This window comes from Polypterus senegalus, chromosome 3 (genome assembly GCF_016835505.1).
Source record: "Polypterus senegalus isolate Bchr_013 chromosome 3, ASM1683550v1, whole genome shotgun sequence".
Classification (NCBI taxonomy): Eukaryota; Metazoa; Chordata; class Cladistia; order Polypteriformes; family Polypteridae; genus Polypterus; species Polypterus senegalus.
The window spans coordinates 219640771-219663586 of record NC_053156.1 but is presented as its reverse complement, the minus strand read 5'-3'; the positions used below and the strand labels follow the sequence as shown (position 1 = coordinate 219663586).

Below are 22816 nucleotides of genomic sequence, written 5' to 3'. Positions count from 1 at the left end.
GGGTTCTGGATTCTGGTAGTGACGTCATCAGAGGGTGCTGGAAGTGACGTCATTGAGATTGACAGTGTTTGGCTGTTCAGCAGAGGGACAAAAGGATAAGGTGACACTATTTGAGCCCATAAACCATCCCCTATGTGCACGTGTGACACTGCTAATGAGGTTGTATGTGTCTGCATGTATGTATATACTGTATATATGTATGTGTATATTTATATATACATTTGTGGATTCAGAAAAAATTCAGACTCCTTCTCTTTATGCACCTTTATTGTGTTGTAGATTTAATTTTAAATGGATATTTTTTTGCCCCTCAATCTACACTCAATAAGCTATAATGAAAAAGTTTGAAGGTTTGCATGTTTATTAAAAATTAACACTGAAATCTCTAATTCATATTCAGTATCCATCCATCCATCCATTATCCAACCCACTATATCCTAACTACAGGGTCATGGGGTTCTGCCGGAGCCAATCCCAGCCAACACAGGGCGCAAGGCAGGAATCATATTCAGTATTCAGACCTTAATTTAGTACTTTATAGCAGCAATATTGGCAGCAATTACAGCTTCAAATCCTATTGGAGAATTCTACAAGCTTTACACACCTGGATATGGACAGTTTATCAGTTTTGGGAATTCTTTTTGTCAGATCTCTTTTAGATTGGATGGGTAGCATCTGTAATCTGCAATGTTCAGGTCATACCACAGGGGGTTCTGTGGGTTTAAATCTGGGCTTTGGATGGACAAATTAAGGATTGTCTGAGACTTGTCCTAAAGCCATTCCTGCATTGTCTTGGCTATATGTTTTGGACTATCGTTGTGATGAAAGGTGAAACATCTCCCCATTCTGTGAGCGTGCACACTCTGGAGCAGGTTTTTTCAAGAACCTACCTGCAGTTGGCTGCATCCATCCTTCCCTTGATTCTGACCAGTCTACTTGTCCCTGCTACTGAGAAAGACTCACATAGAATGATGCTCCCACCACTGTGTTTCATTTTAGGGATTATAATAGACAGGCGATGAGCAGTCCCTGGTTGTTGTCAGGCACAGTGTTTGGATTTCTGCCCAAAGACTTCCGTTTTTATCTCATCAGACTAAGTATTTTTTTTTTCTTCATGCTCTCAGAGTCCTTTAATAGCCATTTGGCAAACTCCAAGCGGGCTGTCATATTCTTTTTACTCAAGAGTCTCTTGTATCTGATTGAGATGGTTGCCCTTCCATCACTTTCCCCAACTCAGCAGAGGACTTTTGAAGCTCTGTTAGAGTGATCATTGGCTTCATGGTCACCTCCCTGACCATGGTCTTTCTTTTCCGGTTACTTAGTTTGTCTGGACAGCAACTCTAGTAAGAGGTCACTGTGCTTCTAGGAACTCTCAAAACTTTAGTTTATACCCTTGCCTGGATTTATACCTCACTACAGTTTTATTGCAGAGGTCTATAGAGAGTTCCTTGGACTTAAGGGCTTGATTTTTGTCCTGACCTGCCTTGTTAATTCCGGGACCTTATATGTAACGGTGTGTTCCTTTCTAAATGATGTCCAGACAATTCAGTGAGCCACAGGTAGACTCCAGTCAAGTTCTATACACATCTCAAGGATGTACCGGACCACCATTTAGATTGCTACATCAAAGGTTCTGCATACTTATGTAAATGAGATATTTCAGTTTTTTTATTTTTATTCAGTTTGCAAACCTTTCTAAAAACATTTGTCATTATAGGTTATTAAACGTAGATGATGGGCAAAAATGGCAAATGTATCCATATATAATTAGATGTATAACACAATAAAGTGTACAGAGAGTGAAGTAGTCTAAATACTTTCTGAATGTGCGGTATGTATATATATGTATATATAATATAATATGAGTGTGTATGTGTGTCTCAAATATGCCTTTAAAATGAATAATTAGGACTGTGAGAAATATTGTGCTTGAAACCAAAGAAGGTCATACGCTAGTTTTGCTTCACAGGAAACTGAAAGCCCTTAGTGTGGTTAGTTGCATACTGTGTGCCTTGTCTCAAATGTTTTTTTTTTACTTTAATCATTTCATTTAATGTAATTTCATGCTTTTAAGTGTATTTTTGTAGGCAAATTGTCTTTATTTCTCAGTACTGTACTGTTCATTGCCACTACTGATTTTCAAGATTGGATTTCTAATTGTTATAAGTGCATTTGTGGCTTCTGTTATTTAATATAAATAGGACTAACCAAACTCCTAAATAATTCTTTAAAAAAAAGGTTACAATAAATAGACTTTAGAGAACTCATTTGGCATAGCTTGTGTACATGTTAGCTAGTGCCTTAAAATCAATTTTTTTTTTATAGTTACTATAATTAGTTGCCAGTGTAGAGTCATGTTTTTAATTGTGCTGGCACACACCTTCAGATTTCATTTTTTTAAACTGAACAACAATATTAAATAACAAAAGATTTCTAAAAGGTATTTTGTCAGGTTTTTGTAATGCATTTGCTATAAGTAGAGTTTTCTGTGGTGGTTCTCAACAATAGTTCATATTCAGAAAGGTCCAGGTTACCTGAAGCAGTGGTTTTAATCACTGACAGTTTTAGTGGCATCTTACAGTTACTGAAAGCATTAAACTATTAGGAGGTGTGGTGGACTTGGGTCATTATAATCAGCAGGGGACATGTAATCCAAATGTTTATTTTTAATTTTGTGCTCACAGCTAAAAACTAAATACTCCTATTTACATATACGACTAAAATTCAACAAATGAACAAAATTGGAACATTAGAAAATTATAGCAGTTGGCTTAAAGTTTAATACTAATTTAATTTAGCCTGTAGATGCTGCTGTAGAGACAGGTTCTACACCATCAGCAGAAGCAGCACTTGAATCTCTGTTCCATAGCAATGAATGTATGAACATACTGTATGTGTGTCTCTCTTGGCAACATTCAAGTTCTTTAGCTACTTCCATTTGACTTGGTTGAAAGAAAAGCGGTCCCAAACCTTGATGGAATTCTGAATGTAAGTAAAATGGTAAACTAATGCCGGTGTCACACTATATACAACTTTGAATGTAACTCTTAATGACTTCCTTGAGAAGGTTAGATTACAGAACCAGGAATCACAGAAGATGAAGGTATACTCAACACCCTCATGACTTCTCCGCACAGTTTTAAATACCCTACATAACCCCGCAAGAGTATCTCAAGGTCAGTACATTTTGGCAGTTGGTAAACATGGAACACACAAAAACACATTTGTTTCTGGCTACAAAGTTCTATTAGCCATTATTTTATTTGTGTGGTATACAACAGCATTTTTCTTTGCCTTCTTGAAGCTGCCATTGCTCTTCTCTGTTCTTCTTCATGTAGATTTAATTGGGCTGAGCATTGTATGCATTGTAACCTCCAGTTGAGCATTCACTGGTTGCCAGCTCTTGCACATGCAGAAGCCCATTACAATGACTTATGACGAATCAGACTTGTTTGTTAATGAGACTAGTCATTGAGTAGTATGTCACCCAACATGACTAGAGGTCACAGGCTTGTGCCACAACTGTCTGCAACTGGCTAAGATTATGTAAATGAAAGCTATGAATGAAAATCTGTGGAATAGTTGTGTAGTGTAATGGAACTTAAACCAAAACCAACAGTAGGGTATAGTGGATACTTTTTATAGCCTTTTATAAAAATGTACCGTAAGTGATGTTGCTTATAATAAGACACCAGCTGGAACATTCCTAAATAAAAGAATCTGATACAGTACAATACTTCTCCTTCAGTTTGATTCTATCTGGAAGTTTATACATGAACAGGACCTTGCTTTGTTCAGATTAAAGATGGTGACATTTTGCACAGCTGAAAACATTTTTCAATGGGTTATTTGCCATAAATTGTACTGCAGACAGTTCTTAACTTTATCTTGCTTCAATATTTAGCAATTGGACTTTTGGCCCAAAGTTACAAAAGGACCCATCTAGTTTTCTGTTAGCATTGTGTTTGTTTGCTAAAATTGTTCATTGCAATAAAGATAAAGTTACTGATCAATTGTAACATTTTTGTTTTATAATTTCAGAATATAATCAAGAAGGTGAATGGAAAGAAGTTTGTGTACCGTTTTGTGTCGTATCCAGACATCCTGAATCGGGACCCACTAACTGTGATCAGATCTGACCTTCCTGTTAGCAGTGCTGTCAGAGCAGAATCTTCATCTTGTGAAAAAGATGAAACCCCCAAGGACAAGGAAAACAGAAGTAAAGGAGAGAAAGCAGGAAGTCAGGGGTCCAGCAAAGCCTCCAGTCGAAATGACTATATCCATTCTGGACTTTACACATCTTTTACTCTGAACTCCCTTCAGGCCAACACACAGCTGTTCAGATCTATCAAAGTAGAAAACCCAGCAGGGAAACTGGCTGAGAAAAAGATGACACAGGAAACCCCTCAGTCTGTCATTAAGTTTGGGTCAACCCCTTCTAAAAAGCCTCCCACCCAAAGTCCAGTGGAGGGTGTTTCCAAAGCAAACCCTCCTGTCTTGGTGGCTCCAGTTTTGATTGGACAGAACTTATATGTGGACCTGACAGACAGCAAGGATGGCAAATCTAAAGAAAATAGTGTTAATTCAGTGGGAGTTTCCCCTTCTGGGCAAGATGCACCACTTTCTATTGGTTCTCCATCAGTTCCTTCACGTTCGCCTTCCCCAAGTTTAGCTCCAGACTCTGCACATGAGCTTGTGATCGATACAGACATAGAATCTACATCTTCTCAACCACCATATTTGAGGCTACAGGTAAACAACATTGATTTCATTGATACATTTATAGACTTTAAACTTTAATAAATCATTAAAGTAGATGAGCTATTCACAATTCAGGGGAGTTCGGTAAGTGTCTAGATTTACTGTGTTAAAAGTGAGTAAGTACTTGTGTTCTTGTCAACCAAGCAAGTATAGAAAGTCTAAAAATTGATTTTGATTTTTAAAATACCGAAAAGGCAAGTTTTTAGTTGAGCATTTGTTTTCTGCAAAGTGGATGAATGAATGAATTTTCAGTGTTAATATTGTTAAAAGAAAATGTAAATGTAATGTTACTTTCTCATTCATAAATATGTTATTTTCTAATCCAACCTCTGTGTAGTGGTTGCAGTCAGCATCCCACATTATTATCCATTCTTTAGAAACACTAAAAAAATTGTGAATAGAACAGGCTATTTAGCCCAAGAAAGCTCACCTAATTTCTCCAAAATCACCTCAAGTCAAGTTTTGAAAGTCCTTAAAGTCCTACTCTCTGTCACAGTGCTTGATAATTAATTCCAAGTGTCTATGGTTCTCTGTGTAAAGAAAAACTTTCCAACATTTGTGCTGAACTTCCCCTTAAGTGGTTAGTTTCCAACTATGTCCACATGTTTTTGTTGAAAACACAGGGACACAGTTCTTAGCCAGTATAATGTAAATAAACAATGGTTATATTAAAGTGTGATCAGAAACTCTGGGAGTAACTCTTGTAATGGGAATAGTAATTACAACCACATTCCTGTATCGCAGGAGAAAAATTGAACCATTAGATGTCGTAGTGGCAGGTGCTTTTTCAGTGTTACTATTGCCAGTGACAAGTCCCCACCAATAGCAGGTGCCGTGCTATGAGCTGCTATGGTTCAATATTGTTTATAGAGCCCCAGCGATAGTTACTCTTTGGACACTAGTCCAAAAGCAGGATAGCTGGAGAATCATACCAGGAGTTTGCCATACTGTTAGGTGGCTACAGGAAGAACTATTACTTTATATGTGCCTTCCTTTTGTCCATGCAGATGAACAGAGCCATTTCACAAGCGACTAGGGTCCAGCATTGCAGGGACACTTGGGACCACTAAAGAAAGTTTTGACAGGACTGTTTCAGGAGTTCTGTAACCTGCTGTTGATCTTGAACTAGGACATTGAACCTAGGCTTTCCATTTATGTTCAGGAACAGAACTTAAATGACTCACCTGGCTGTAGGCCAAAGGGCAGAACATGTAAGCTGATGATCTTTCTATGATACAACTGTAAGAGCAGTAGGCACTTCACGTGGTAGATGGGTACATAAGTGGCTTTAAAAGATAAGTTTGGTATTTTTCAAGTCAAAGTTTTTTCTTTGCAGTCATGATATATATGCAAAGTTTTGGTCCAATGTTCAGTGATTTATATAATTTAAAAAAATATCTTTCCCGCACTGGTGCTTTACAATGGAGGCAATGAGGCATGAACGCATCCTCTTTGAGTTTTGATAAAAAAAGCATGCCCTTCGTGTTTCTAATGGATGTTTGTGACAACAAAAGGGATTTGGAAGTAATCACTTTCTAGGAACAATTTTCCTTGAGGTAAGGATATGTTTTCTATTCACACATACACCATGGAAATACATCAAAACAAAACCAACCGTATGGCACAAACAGTGTACTGTTATTTGGTCCGATTTGGAGGAAGCCACTTCATGGGTAGGAGAAAGGTTAGCGGTTAACTACTAGGGCTGCAACTAATGATTATTTTGGTAGTCGACTAATCGTTCAATTTATTCTCTGATTAGTCATGATTATTTCATGCCTGACTATTTTGATGCCTGCGACCTGTAGTTGCACATCCTGTTCTGGGCTCCAGTGCATGTCTTACCTCATCTGCTCACGTCTGTCAACCTGTGAATGTCACCCTGATATCTCTGCATTAACACGATTAAAATTAATAATATTCAAATTAAAATAACAACCAGTGAAACATATATGAATTTGAAAGTAATCAGGTGTTTTTATATTAGTATGACCATCACAATAAAAAAGAAATACATTAAACAATACAAACTAAAGTGCACATAGTCTTTAAACAAAAAAAGTGCATTTAGCTTAACCAAAAATTACATCGTTAAAACTGAAACGTTTTTCATATTTTAGTAATAAATGACAAAATGTAGACAAACTATCTAATGTGTAAAGCGTGAAGTGCAAAGATCAAATAAACACTTTCACAAAAGGTTCAAGGATGATACAATAGTTTCTGTGGTGCAGCGGTAGGAATTGCTGACTTATAATCAAGAGTCCCCTGGTTTGATCCTGACTGCCTCATATATTTACCGTTTTGAGTAGTGAGTTGCTCTTATTGTTAATATTATACAATAAACACATACATTTGATTTGTGTCTGTAACAGCCACTGTAAATGTATGGTACTTGTAAAAGTTAGCTTTTTTTCTTTTTCTTTTATTCTCTCAGTCACAATCACAATAAATACTTCCGCCCCCCCAGGGATCTGACGCTGTTACTTTTTATCGGAAAGTGGGAATAACCACCCTGGCCATCGGACCTTACTTATTCTATGTTAATTAATGTTGACTTATGTTTATTTTTTATTGTGTCTTCTATTTTTCTATTCTTCATTTTGTAAAGCACTTTGAGCTACATTTTTTTTGTATGAAAATGTGCTATATAAATAAATGTTGATTGATTGATTGGTGTTTGAGACAATCAAACTGGAAATTCTCTGATCTGGATGGATAAAAGCTAACACATGCTGGCAAATCTGCCTTCTTCGTATCTCATTGTCACTTGATTTTTTTTGTTCAATTTTATTGAGTGTTCCTGCTTATGCTGAATTAGTATGGTCCTTATGGGCCGTGATGTCAAAGCCGCACTGACAAAAAAAAAAACAGAGACATAGGTATATATGGTATTTGGAGTTATTCATTTTATGACCATATAGTACATTTTGGAAAACCTTGTGGCACGGATGCAACATTATTCACATACATTCATTCACGTACCTTCTTGTGGTTGTAATCAGTGACAGGTTTTTTTTTCCCCAACCGATCTTGCCCAGTCTGCACAGGACTTCAGGACATGCAGAGGAAAGATCATTGCAGCCCTATTAACTGCAAGAGCTGAGGTAGCGGCTGGTTTTCTTTAAAATGGCTGAATCTCATAATATTGGTGTTTTTGTGTTCAAAAGATACGTGTATAAGCTGTTTTACAATGTGTGTGCAATTACAAGTTGCCGATTGATACTTGACAACAGTCTTTGCTTGAAAAATTGGCATATTTATGGCTTTTCTTTTCTGGCTATACTCGTGCCATATTAACTCCATTATAAAATGCCAGTGTGGGCAAGATATATTTTTTTTAAAGTTTTAGAAATCACTAGTCTTTTAAACAAAATTTTTGAAAACTTGAAAAATACCAAACTTATCCTATAAGTATGTAATTCTTTTGTTATTCATGCTGTATTATTTCTGCATAAACTTTGCCCTCCTATTTATCATTTATTTTTGTAATAATATCTACTCCTTTTTCTATAGTATTGCCTTCCTTAGTCTAGTTTTGTCTTGAGGCTCCACTTGACAAAATGTCTACTGGCCACACCATATATATATAAATTGCAGATGCAACATGTAAATTGTTGCATTATGTTTAGTAATGTTGAACTCAAATATTATATTTATTTGCTCTAGCAAAGTGAAGCTGCATCCTGCATTTTGTTGCATTTTAAACTTGATTTGAATTAATCTTTATTTAATAGCACTTGTATCAGGTGGTCAACCTATTTTGACAGCCTTGAAACTGAAAGTGCTGTTGGGTATCAGTGCCTTCAAACATTTGCATGTTATAAGTCAGGAACACAAGACTATATTTGATCTGTCAAAGACAACAACTAGTTGTCAGCAAAATAATTACACCGTGTCAAAAGAAGTTGGTGCTTTTTACTGCTGTTTACTTCGTAAGTGGTAATTCTGTGGACAACCATGAGGCATTCATGAGCCATCTCTGAACCCACATATGGCCAAAGGAGGATGTTTTTCAATAAAATTAACAAGAACCAGAAGGGTATTAGAAAAATGAAAGGTACCAAAAGAAAAAACATGACAAAGACATAAACTGCCTCGATTTGTCCCTGTACGTCCACTTGCCTCCCTGTCCATATCTTTTAGCTTAGTTCTCCCTGACTTCTCTTACTCCCAGCAGGTGATTATTTGTCATGCATTCCTCCTGATTCCACACTAATCGGAGATCTGTTAACAAGAGGATTTTATTTTTTGACTCATGATGACTTCTTTGCTGGTTTACCCAATTACTTCTATGGTCAGGAGTAGCATCTGGAACTTCTAGTAGTATCCAGTCTTAACTCTGTCTAGCAGCCCAAAGTGTCATTGCAGTTCTTATTCCCAGGATCAGTTCAAAGAACCAGGCCTGCCCAGTGTTACCCGTCCACAGCAATGTGTAGCAGGAAGTCATATATTTGATTGAGGGGCTCCCTGCTGCTCCTGCAGGACTGAAAATGTACATACACCACTTTGTCTATCTCACACTGAATATCCTCAGCATTGAAGTCAGCATCCTATTTAATAAAGGGATCTGCCAGCCCTCAAGGTGCTGGATTGATTGATTGTCTTCAGTCATCCTGGAGGTATGAATCCTGCTTCCTCCATGATGCATACTAGGGCTATTGGATACAATGTTTAAAAAAAATAGCAAAAACGGAGATTCATGTGTATAAGAACTGTTATTTGCCTTCCCTCACACTAATTTTGGCATAGTGTTCATCCACACATGCTATAGAGCAGTACAGTATTGTGCATATCCTTTTTGCACATCACTTTCAGGATATAATCTGCCTATGCCTGTTCATATTTAGGTTAGCTTATATTGTCAATGGAGAACCTTCTGCTTCTTAGACATACACATCCACCTGAAGCTAAGCCTGTTTAGGTCTGGCCAGTACTTGGATAGGTACGAGGTGTTGATGAGGCCAGCAGGAGGTGCTTACCCTGTGGTCTGTGTGTGGATCCCAGCATCCCAGTGCATTGATGGGGACACTGTGCTGTAAATGTGGCACTGCTCTTTGAATGAGATGTAAAACCGAGATCCTGACTGTCTGTGGTCATTAAAGATCCCTGGGCATCTTTCGAAAAGAATAGGGTTTATCACGATGTCTTAGCTAAAATGCTCATCTGGCCCCCTAAACATCCCCTGTCTCTAATTGGCTATCTCTCTCACCCCTTCATCACTTAACAGCTAATTTGTGGTGACTGTACTTATGCAGTAATGGCTGCTGCTGCTGCATCATCCAGGTAGGTACTACAAATCGATGGTGGTGTCTATGTAAAGTGTTTTGAGTAGTGAGAAAAGCGCTATATAAATTTAATTAATGGTTATGATTGCTATTACTTTGAAGTGACAAATAGTATTGTTTATACCAGCCTCATACTATGTTACACATCATTGTTCATGTCCCTTGTGTAAAAGTCAAACTCTGCACTAAGTGCCACTCTTTCTACTATACATGGGATAGATGCAGTGCACTTGTTCTGCAGCAAAACTCACTATCAGACAGCAAAGCTCATTGTCTGCTTTGGTTGAATATTAAAACAATATTTCAGTCAATCTCAATGAAGTGTGGTATTTATGTAAGTTGCTGAAGATAGCATTTTATTAAAGAGTGGATTTGTTGAGTCTAGAAAAACGGCATAATATGCTGAATGTTTAAAGATAGTGTTTTGCACAGTTTCTTTTTCTTTCTTTCTAATTGTATATACAATTAAATGCTTTGATGATGTTAGTAATTTTTATTTTTGTAATTTTCTTTCTTTGCAGTCAGAACTGTCTCCTTCATCATGTGAAGCAAGTGTCTCAGACAGAGACCTTGAGAAACTGCCATGTAGAATTAACAGTAGCAATTTTCTCACCAAGTCAAAGAAGCCAAAAGGTTTGGAGCTGACTCCTGTACTGGTGGTCACAAGCAGTGACCCAAGTCCTTTGAGCCTGGCCAGTCCTTCACTGCCCACAGCATCACTGACCCCTGCTTTCCTTCAGGTGAGTCCATATATTAGAATATTAGGTATACTGTAGTTTTTACTAGCTGGTAATGTCGGTGAGTCTCTGCATTTTAATGATGCACCTTCTTGTTTTATTTGGAAGTTACTTAAAACAGTTAGTTTGAAAGTATTGATATTATTTGATTTAACAACCTTCAAGAAGACATTTTAAACTTGGAAAAATGGAAGATTAAGCCATAATTTTTTTTACCACCAGGGGGTGCTTATGTTCAGCATAAGAACTAAAAATCGAGTTAAACACAAACTGTAAGAAAGGTTTCAAATTGTGGGCAATGCCAGTTCCCATTAAAGGTGACAAAATTTTAAATTGATAATTAACATTACTTATATAAAGTACACCAGTTTACAGACTCAGAACATTGAACATATTATCAATATAATAATCAGAATAAAACATGCAAAACATTGCCGTTTATATACATTAATTCATATTTCTTTCATTTTTACACATTTTCTCATATTGCAGCCTTATGCTAAAATCATTTAAATTATTTTCTCCTCATCAAGCCAAGCAACACTTAATACTCCAGAATGACTAAGCAAAAACAAGATTTTAGAATTTTTTTGTAAATTTATTACAAATAAAAACAAAAATATCACAGTGGCACAACTATTCAGACCCTTTTCTCAGTAATTTGTTGTAAGTGATTACAGCTTGGAGTCTTCTTGGTTATGAAAAATCAAGCTTAACACACTTAGATTTGGGGATTTTCAGCCATTCTTTTCTGCAGATCCTCTCATGCTCTGTCAGGCTAGATGAAGCCTGTCAATAGACAACTATTTTCAGGTCTCTGTAATGATGTTAAATTGAGTTTAAGTCTGGGCCCTGGCTGGGCCACTCAAGGACATTCACATATTGACCCTAACCCACTCCTGCGTGTCTTTGCTTTGTGCTTAGGGTTGTTCTCCTGTTGAAAGGTAAACCTTTGGCCCAGTCTGCGCTTTGGAACAAGTTTTCATCAAGGGCATCAATTTACTTGGTTCCATTCAGCTTTCCCACAACCCTGACTAGTCTCTCAGTCCCTGTTTCTGAAAACAACCCCACAGTGTCATGCTGCCACTACCATGCTTCACCAATGGAATGGTATAGCGCACATCATGAGCGATGTCTGGTTTCCTCCAGGCATGATGCTTATAATTGAGATAAACAGTTCAATCTTGGTTTAATCAGACCAGAAAATCTTTACATGCCTTTTGCAAACTTGTGTTGTTTGCCCACTTTGTCATTAAACCTAGATTAATGGAGTGTTGCAGTGGTTATTGTCCTTCTGAAAGTTTCTCTAGTCTCTACAGAGGTTCCAAGTTCAGCCAGACTGACCATCAGGTTCCTGGTCACCCTTCATTACCAAGGCCCTTTTTCCCCAAGTTGCTTAGTATGGCTGGGCAGCCAACTCTAGAAGAGCTGTGGTTGTTTCAGACTTGTTCAGTTTAAGAATTATGGAGGGCACTGTGCTCTTTTGAACCTTCAGTGTTGCAGAAATATTTTTGTAGCCTTTCCCAGATCTCTGCCTTGACCCAATCCTGTCTCTACGCTCTGCAGGCAGTTCCTTTGACCTCATGGCTTAGTTTTTGCTCTATCAGTCATTGTCAGCTGTGGGACCTTCTGTAGACAGGTGTGTGCCTTTCCTAATCATGTGTAATCAATTGAATTTACAGCTAGTGGACTCCAAACAGGTGTAGCTCCATGTATTAAGCTAAGGTTATCTACCAAAAAAGTGGAGAAAAATCAAAACTTCAGTCTACTAAGGTTACTCAAGTTTGGTCCTGGAGGGCAGGAGTGGTTGGGAGCTTTTGCTCCAACTTAGTTGCTTAATGAGAGGCTGAACCTTGATGATAACAGAACTTGTTAGTTCATGTTATGTCCCATTAATAATTTCATTCTGCCATGCCAAGTCATTTTTGTATTGTGGATTTTCCTCTTATGAGAATATCATTCAAATGATTTGTGGGTAAAAACAGATTAGTAATTTTCTATTTCTTTCCAAACATTTAATAAGACAGATACCTGATGACGAGCGCACACACGTTAAAGGGAGCAAGTTATATGATGAGCTGCTTATTCTTTTGTGTTTTGCATCCCATTATTAATTGGCAGATGTTTAAGAATACAGTATAAGAACTGAGTAATAACAGTGAATTCAGCCATAAAGTTTGCTCAACTTCCACATGGTTTTCTTGCCCATGGGAAATGCACCTGAGATACTGGCAGCTGTGGAGTCAAATCATGAAGATTCTGTTGTCCTATTACATGGCCCAGCACAAATTACTGTATACTGCCCAGGATGAGTTGGATGGTGGCCATTTCGCAAGGTCTTCAGGACTGTGACTTTGTCTTTTATAATCAACTGTGGGCCCTCCTGAAGCTTATTTTCTCCAGGGATGCTGCGGACTTGAGATTTTATTTTCCACTCCTCTGTTGTCTACTGGCTGTAGCTTAATGATAATGTTAAAGGGTGGATACTGTTAGGCTCTGTTTATGTTTGGAACTGCTTTGTTTTACTGTTCATTTAGGAAAATCTGTCTTTATGTGTATTTATTATGTAATTGGTCGTTTGTAAAGTAGTAATTGAATTTTATCCGGTGAACATGTTACAGTGCTCTGAGTCTGCACTCAGTGAAGAGTGCTTTACAAAAATAAACTGAATTGAACTGAATAAAAGAAACAGTTAAGTGTAGGGAACCTTAACTAAACTGAAGCGTAAAACTGTTGCTTGAGCAATAATTGGTTCAGCAGCGGTAATTGGCTTCTAATTTAGAAACAGGGTTGGAACAAAACTTTGCGGACACTGAAGTAAATTGGGGTAGAACTTTAGGAACTCTGTTTCAAGGAATTTTAGAGAAAATCAGTTCTGGAGTTCATGGTGATTCGAAAACGTAAGATGAAAATCTCAGAACCCTATGGCCTTCTGTCTCCTCCATTGACATCCTACAATATTCAGCATTGCAGGTTAGTTTCTGAAATTATGAGTTTATTTTTTGAAAGCTTGGTAAGTATTTAAGGCATTACAGTGGTGCAGCCAGAACTCCCCACTTCCTAGTGTCTTTGCATTGCTTTGACCCATGGTCTTTCCACAGAATATCTTCTGTGTTGTGTTTGCATGTCTTACCAGAGCGTATCCAGTTGCAGTTAAATCGAGACACATGCTCAGGTTAATCAGCAACTCTCAACTGCCCTAGTCATATTTTTTTGTTATTGTTCAAAAACACATTTTAGGCATTCCAAATTGATTATTAAATTGATCCCTCTTAGCTCACAATGCTGAAGGAATAGACTTTACTGTCCTCCTTGCAAAAATAAATTGAACAAATCAGGTACAGATAATAGAAAGTGTAGCGACAAACTAAAACCTTAGAAGAATATGCGTGAGAAAGTGGGAAAACCATAATCTCTGCTGGATGGGCTGTACTGGATCATCATCATCGTAAAAATAATAAGCAGCATACAGAAGGGATGAGGGGAGGCTTAAAATATCTTCCGAAAAGGCCATTCAGGTGATATTTTATTTAAATGTAAGTATCAGGCTAATGTACAGTATATTATGAGAATTTTAGGGTGCAGAAGCCATTGTAGTAATTTGGGAGTTAATCTGTCGTACCAGCATTTTGCACAATATTGAAGTTGACGTTTTTTTAACATGCACATTACATGTTATTGTGTATACTTACAGTTAAGGATGAAATTATTAGCCCTCCCTATACAAATGGAAATTTTACAAAGAAATTGACCTGTCTCAAAAGTGTTTACAAAATGAAGAAAAAATCCCCAGGAAGTGTTAGAAAAGTTATTTATTGATGCATTGAATTGGCACAGATCTCTTGAGGTGTCTTAGCTCATCCCACCATGGCAAATTGCTCCAGCTTGCCCAAATTAGATTGTAGCATAGATCTTAACCTTGAGCTTCCTTCAAAGGTTCTCAGCAGGATTTAGATCTGAGCTTTGAACAGGCTACCCCAGAACTTTGATTTTGCTGTCCTTTAAAAGTTCTAGACCAACTTCAATGTGTGCTTCAGGTAATTATTTTACCGAAAGAACCAACCACGACCTAAAGCCAGACTGCAAAAGTCTTCACATTATTCCTCAAAATGTCTACCTAATGTTCCTTCTTCATGATCCCATGTACCCAAACAAGGTTTCCTGTGCCCGAAGCAGCAAAACAGCCCCCCACATTGTTATGCTCCTACCTACATGTTTAACTGTGGGAACTGTGTTTTTACAGTTGAAGACTTCCTTTGCCAAATAAAAGCAAAATCTATTTGCCCAAATAGTTGCAGTTTTGTCTGACTTCAAAAACTCATGATTATGTTTCAGATAGGCCTGGACAAACTTCATTCTGACTTTGATGTGCTGATGTGTGAGTAATGCAGTTTTCTTTGGATGGTGACCTTGAAGCCCCCTATGAAGAAGAGCCCTCACAACACTCTTTTTTTTGAGATTCCAATTCCTGAGGAGGCCAGTTCGCTGACAGTTAGCTTGATTATCTCTGATTATTTCCCCTCCAAAGTCTTTGATATCTTGCTTTTGCGACTCTACCCAGGTTTATTTCTACCAGAATGTGTCACCTAGTACTTTGCAATTATACAACATACAGTGGTGTGAAAAACTATTTGCCCCCATCTTGATTTCTTATTCTTTTGCATGTTTGTCACACAAAATGTTTCTGATCATCAAACACATTTAACCATTAGTCAAATATAACACAAGTAAACACAAAATGCAGTTTTTAAATGATGGTTTTATTATTTAGGGAGAAAAACCAAACCTACATGGCCCTGTGTGAAAAAGTAATTGCCCCCTGAACCTAATAACTGGTTGGGCCACCCTTAGCAGCAATAACTGCAATCAAGCGTTTGCGATAACTTGCAATGAGTCTTTTACAGCGCTCTGGAGGAATTTTGGACTACTCATCTTTGCAGAATTGTTGTAATTGAGCTTTATTTGAGGGTTTTCTAGCATGAACCGCCTTTTTAAGGTCATGCCATAGCATCTCAATTGGATTCACGTCAGGACTTTGACTAGGCCACTCCAAAGTCTTCATTTTGTTTTTATTCAGCCATTCAGAGGTGGATTTGCTGGTGTGTTTTGGGTCATTGTCCTGTTGCAGCACCCAAGATCGCTTCAGCTTGAGTTGACGAACAGATGGCCGGACATTCTCCTTCAGGATTTTTTGCTAGACAGTAGAATTCATGGTTCCATCTATCACAGCAAGCCTTCCAGGTCCTGAAGCAGCAAAACAACCCCAGACCATCACACTACCACCACCATATTTTACTGTTGGTATGATGTTCTTTTTCTGAAATGCTGTGTTCCTTTTACGCCAGATGTAACGGACATTTGCCTTCCAAAAGTTCAACTTTTGTCTCATCAGTCCACAAGGTATTTTCCCAAAAGTCTTGGCAATCATTGAGATGTTTCTTAGCAAAATTGAGACGAGCCCTAATGTTCTTTTGCTTAACAGTGGTTTGCCTTGGAAATCTGCCATGCAGGCCGTTTTTGCCCAGTCTCTTTCTTATGGTGGAGTCGTGAACACTGACCTTAATTGAGACAAGTGAGGCCTGCAGTTCTTTAGACGTTGTCCTGGGGTCTTTTGTGACCTCTCAGATGAGTCGTCTCTGCGCTCTTGGGGTAATTTTGGTCGGCCGGCCACTCCTGGGAAGGTTCACCACTGTTCCATGTTTTTGCCATTTGTGGATAATGGCTCTCACTGTGGTTCGCTGGAGTCCCAAAGCTTTAGAAATGGCTTTATAACCTTTACCAGACTGATAGATCTCAATTACTTCTGTTCTCATTTGTTCCTGAATTTCTTTGGATCTTGGCATGTTGTCTAGCTTTTGAGGTGCTTTTGGTCTACTTCTCTGTGTCAGGCAGCTCCTATTTAAGTGATTTCTTGATTGAAACAGGTTTGGCAGTAATCAGGCCTGGGGGTGGCTACGGAAATTGAACTCAGGTGTGATACACCACAGTTAGGTTATTTTTTTAACAAGGGGGCAATTACTTTTTCACATAGGGCCATGTAGGTTTGGATTTTTTTTCTCCCTAAATAATAAAAACCATCATTTAAAAACTGCATTTTGTGTTTACTTGTGTTATATTTGACTAATGGTTAAATGTGTTTGATGATCAGAAACATTTTGTGTGACAAACATGCAAAAGAATAAGAAATCAGGAAGGGGGCAAATAGTTTTTCACACCACTGTACATCTGTTCTGGAAACTATGAAATGCAGTATGACCTTAACCCTTAAGATGGGTATCCACAACCTTCTTTCTGAGGTCCATACTTATTTCTTTGGTTTTTGGCATGATGAAATCACTTGTTACAAAGAATATATGAGTGACACCTCTCAATCTTCAGTGCCACTAACCCTGCTCATCTGAGTCATATGGGGTTCGGCTAGGGTTTCAAACCTGAAAACTTCAATTTGCTATCTGAGGATTTCACAAGGGGGAATAATATTGACTGCCCCATTTTTCAAGAAATCTGCAATACAGCAAATAATACAAGATTTTTACAAAGTGTAAGAAATGGGGGGTTTCGTACTGAAAGATATTTTACTGTAAGATTTCATGAACGTTGTTAAACTTGGACAGGATTTTAGGAAAATGTTTAATTTCCATTAAGTGGGTTAATAATTTTTTTCATACTTCTAGCTTCCTCCATTATTTCTTGTTCTTCTCCTAGCATTATTAATTTTAAAATTAAGCATTTTGTTTATTTACATTTTTGCTCGAAACAAAGGGATAACTTTATGTATGCAGTCCTTAAAATGTCAATTCTTGCTAGTCAATATGAAACTACAATTCTGTTTGTTGGCCTCACACTGATTTATTTTATTAAACTTTCATTTATTTTTATATTTAAAGAATTCTGGTGCAAATTTAAAAACAAAAAGTTTGACTTTCTGTATTTTTTTTGAGAGCTGACTTCAAAGGGGCAGACTGGTGGCTCTGAGGCTAAGGATCTGCGCTGGTATCCAGAAGGTTGCCGGTTCAAATCCCAGTCACTGCTAAAAGAGATCCTACTCTGCTGGGCCCTTGAGCAAGACCCTTAACCTGTAATTGCTCCAGGGGTGCTGTACAATGGCTGACCCTGCGCTCTGACCCCAAGGGGTATGTGAAAACTAACAAATTCCTAATACAAGAAATTATATAAGGCGAAATAAAGAAAAGAAAGAAAAAAAAAGCTTGCTGTCATACTTTTAAAGACTAGGGAGAGCACATGTTGGCAAACAGCCTAAAAGCTCAACATCTTTATAACTAAAATTTGATTTTTCTTCATCAGACCCCAACTTTGTTGCTGACCCCAAGTCCGTTACTGTCTAATATTCATTTCTGGAGTACGCTGAGCCCAGTGGCACCTCTGAGTCCTGCAAGGCGACAAGGAACGCATACTTTATTTCAGGTAAGCCTTTCAGCACTTAAATATATTTAGTGGAATTTCATATACAGGAAATCCATATTTAAAGATGAATTTTACAATGGAAGCACACTTCACCCTGACAGCATTGAAAATTTCAGGCCCTATATGTGTAATGTTTATGTGAAAATTTACTCCCACATAACAAAGACTTGCAGGTTAGGTTAACTTTAAATTAATCAGGAGTGGCTGGATGGCACTCTTTTTCTCTTGTCAGGTTCCCTGTGGTGCTGGACACAGAAATTTGGATAGGTGATTGGATTTTTAGAGCAGAATGCATTGGGGTGTTGCTTTTCTACAATGTATGTCCCAGTGATCGCAGGATTGTTCTGTAAAGCATAAATGTAACAATTGGCTGACCTAGGCCACCGATTTATCCATATTCCATTTGCAGAAATATGGTAGCAATTCCCTATATGTGAGTCATTTGCTATTCACTTAAGAGAGAAGTGTCAGTAGAATAAATAAGCAGCATGTTTTACAATATAAATCTGCTTATATGTCTTTAAATGATTTATACACCGCCCTTCCATTGAGGGATTTGGCTCAGTGGAGCAGAGACCTAATATTAGAGACTCCCTTCAAAGGAAACAAATTTTGCAGCTAACTACTGTTAATAATTTACTTGTCCAAAATAACCTTGAAGCAGTTAAGGCGAGTCTGACTAGGATGCTATTGTGTTCTGGCACAACATTTTTTATAATTAGACAGGAGCACCGTGCTTTCCCTTAGAAGTCGGATTATCCAGTGGGAAATGAACTGTATTTGGCATAAGATTACTATTCAACAAAAATGCACTTTTGATGTAGTGACCTATCACATCCTTCTCCATCAGATGCTCTTCACATTTTTCAAAGAGGAGGCTCTCCATTTTCAGCAGATGCTCTTATTTCTAAACTGAATGATGGGCCTGTTTCCTCACCAAAACATTTGCAATGAAAACCGGATTTCATCATCTCCAAATATATAATTTTATGACCAGATACAGAATTGTCCTGGTTGTGGAATGTTTAAAAATCGTTTAAACGTTTAACATCACATGCCTACTACCTATATGTTACATACACACCAGTCTGTCTGATAGCTTAAAGCATCCATCTGTTTACAGAAGGGGTGGCAGAGTGCTTATTATTGCTGCCTTATAGTTCTAGCTGTTTCAGTAGTGTTGGTATGAATTTTTCCCCCAGGTAAACATGTCTTTGGAATATGAAAGGAAAACCACAGTGTTAGGTTAATTGTCAAGTCTACAGTGCATCCAAAAAGTATTCACAGCCTTTGCTCAATACTTTGTCGATGCACCTTTGGCAGCAAGTACAGCCTCACGTCTTTTGGAATATGATGCCACAAGCTTGGCACACCTATCCTTGGCCAGTTTCGCCCATTCCTCTTTGCAGCACCTCTCAAGCTCCATCAGGTTGGATGGGAAGCGTTGGTACACAGCCATTTAAAGATCTCTCCAGAGATGTTCAATCGGATTCAAGTCTGGGCTCTGGCTGGGCCACTCAAGGACATTCACAGAGTTTTCCTGAAGCCACTCCTTTGATATCTTGGCTGTGTGCTTAGAGTCGTTGTCCTGCTGAAAGATGAACCGTCGCCCCAGTCTGAGGTCAAGAGCGCTCTGGAGCAGGTTTTCATCCATGATGTCTCTGTACATTGCTGCAGTCGTCTTTCCCTTTATCCTGACTAGTCTCCCAGTTCCTGCAGCTGAAAAACATCCCCACAGCATGATGCTGCCACCACCATGCTTCACTGTAGGGATGGTATTGGCCTGGTGATGAGCGGTGCCTAGCTTCCTCCAAACGTGACACCTGGCATTCACACCAAAGAGTTCAATCTTTGCCTCATCAGACCAGAGAATTTTGTTTCTCATGGTGTGAGAGTCCTTCAGGTGCCTTTTGGCAAACTCCAGGCGGGCTGCCATGTGCCTTTTACTAAGGAGTGGCTTCTGTCTGGCCACTCTACCATACAGGCCTGATTGGTGGATTGCTGCAGAAATTCCTTCTGGAGGGTTCTCCTCTCTCCACAGATGACCTCTAGAGCTTTGACAGAGTGACCATCGGGTTCTTGGTCACCTCCCTGACTAAGGCCCTCCTCCCCAGATCGCTCAGTTTAGATGGCCAGCCAGCTCTAGGAAGAGTCCTGGTGGTTTCGAACTTCTTCCACTTATGGATGATGGAGGCCACTGTGCTCATTGAGATCTTCAAAGCAGCAGAAATGTTTCTGTAACCTTCCCCAGTTTTGTGCCTCGAGACAATCCTGTCTCGGAGGTCTATAGACAATTCCTTTGACTTCATGCTTGGTTTGTGCCCTGACATGAACTGTCAACTGTGGGACCTTATATAGACAGGTGTGTGCCTTTCCAAATCATGTCCAATCAACTGAATTTACCACAGGTGGACTGCAATTAAGCTGCAGAAACATTTCAAGGATGATCAGGAGAAACAGGATGCACCTGAGCTCAATTTTGAGCTTCATGGCAAAGGCTGTGAATACTTATGTACATGTGCTTTCTCAATTTTTTTATTTTTTTAATAAATTTGCAAAATCCTCAAGTAAACCTTTTTCACGTTGTCATTATGGGGTGTTTGTGTGTAGAATTCTGAGGAAAAAAATGAATTTAATCAATTTTGGAATAAGGCCGTAACATAACAAAATGTGGAAAAAGTGATGCGCTGTGAATACTTTCTGGATGCACTGTAAATAGGCCCAGTGTGAGTGCGGGGAGTGTGTGTGACAGGGCTCACTGGCATTGTGTCCAAGTTTGGTTCCTGCCTTGACACAGTGCTGACAGAATAGGGTCTGATCTACCAAGATCATTATTTTGATTAAAAGTGCCTACAATTTTTACATTATATATAACACACTTGGCTGTTATTGGAGTCAGAAACTTTGGGGATGGAGTGTTGTAGGATTTTCTTCCTACTAATTGTTTAATTTGAAGTCAAACATTTAATCTTTGCAATCTAGCAAATAGCTAATTGTAAAGTTCTTGTGTGCGTAAAACTCAGCAGGATGTTTATTTTTCTCACAGCATTTAGTGCACTGGTTTTGACGTTACTGAACCAACAAGATTTGCATTCCTTGTTTTATTATTTGTGGAAATTTTGATGTTTTTCTTGAATGTGTATTTAGTGTCTATATAACTAAAATAAAAAGGAAATGTGTTCAGTAGTAGAGCAGATGCAGTAGTAATTGGTATTCTGTTGATTCACATTCACGGTGTTCACCCATGCCTCTGTTTTGATTGTGTCATCATATTCTGTTTCAGTTTCCATCCGTTTTCAACAACCACATGCAGTTACCTGTTCCCAATGTGGATGGATCCAATACCCCTGGACCATTGTCACCAGACCCACAGAAGACATAGTGTGCTTTTTTTTTTCTTCTTTTTTTGAACTATTCAGGATAAAGGAAAACAGGTTAAGAAATGACTAATTGTGTTCTTAAATATGGAGTTTGCCAAAGCCAAGGCTGAACTGCTTTAGTTAATCTAAAGGGCATAGTTGTGTGGCTAAATCTCTACCAGACATGAATGGTTGGCCATACACTGTTACTTCACCCTACCATCTTTTTCAGTAGAAAATACTTTGGCAGTAACTCAGCCACATTAACCAACAGAGTTTTACAGGAGCCCAACACAGGGAAAAGGAGTTGGCCATAAATATATATACATGTTTTTTTTGCTTTTTTAATAGATTTTTAAATTGCCACTTTTCAAGAGCAAGACATAATGGAGCATCATTTATTGATTTCTTGATCTGCAGTTTCTAACGAATTTAGAAGAAAAATTGCGTGGCTTGCTTAAGACATTGACACTTTTCTTTGATGTAGCTTCTGGTCCTTGCTTCTGTGTTAGAAGATAAGCCCTTCTCAGTGATGCAAATCTTGAAAAGGATGTCTAAATATGCTCAATAAGTAAAACTGAAACATTCAAGTATAAATCTCGAAAAAGAGGGCTGCCTAGAAGGTTATCTACTGAGTCATAGCTGGGATTCACAACATTTTCTAGATTTATGTCAGTTCATTCCCGTGAGGTCACTGGAAAGGGGTGTGTGGTGCTCCCGATTTTGCAAAAGGACGAAGGTCCAAGTCTTTGGAGTCCTGGTGCGTCCTGTTTTGCTGTATGGTTGCGTGACATGGACACTCTCCAGTGACCTAAGACAAAGACTAGACTCCTTTGGTACTGTGTTTCTTTGGAGAATCCTTGGGTACCGTTGGTTTGACTTTGTGTCGAATGAGCGGTTGCTCATGGAGTCCTGAATGAGGCACACTACCTGCATTGTAAGGGAGCGTCAGATACAGCACTATGGCCATGAGGCACGATTCCCCGAGGGTAATCCGGCCTGAAGGATTGTCACCATTGAGGACCCGAGCAGCTGGACCAGGCAAAGGGGTGCCCACATAACACCTGGCAACAGCAGATAGAGGGTCATTTCCAGAGGGTGGGACTGGACTGCATGTCTACCAGGGGGGTAGCCAACCCGGGATCCGGAGCTGTTTTGTCATGTGGTGAGTGCGGCAATGCACTGTACCAGTGCATGCTCCCCAGCCTGACCTGATTCCCTTGTCATCGCTGAAGTTAGAACTAAC

General features: G+C 38.6%; 1 protein-coding gene across 1 annotated transcript in view; it reads left to right on the top strand.

Annotated features, from left to right (window-relative positions):
* elk4 (ETS transcription factor ELK4) overlaps positions 1 to 22160 on the top strand; it is a 44878-nt gene extending 22718 nt beyond the window's left edge. Inside the window, exons 3-6 of the mRNA XM_039748507.1 lie at positions 4042 to 4752; positions 10571 to 10789; positions 18092 to 18211; positions 21495 to 22160. Coding sequence (XP_039604441.1) covers positions 4042 to 4752; positions 10571 to 10789; positions 18092 to 18211; positions 21495 to 21593 — 1149 coding nt within the window. The 3' untranslated portion in view covers positions 21594 to 22160. The remainder of the gene's footprint in view (positions 1 to 4041; positions 4753 to 10570; positions 10790 to 18091; positions 18212 to 21494) is intronic.
* Positions 22161 to 22816: the final 656 nt, after the last annotated feature.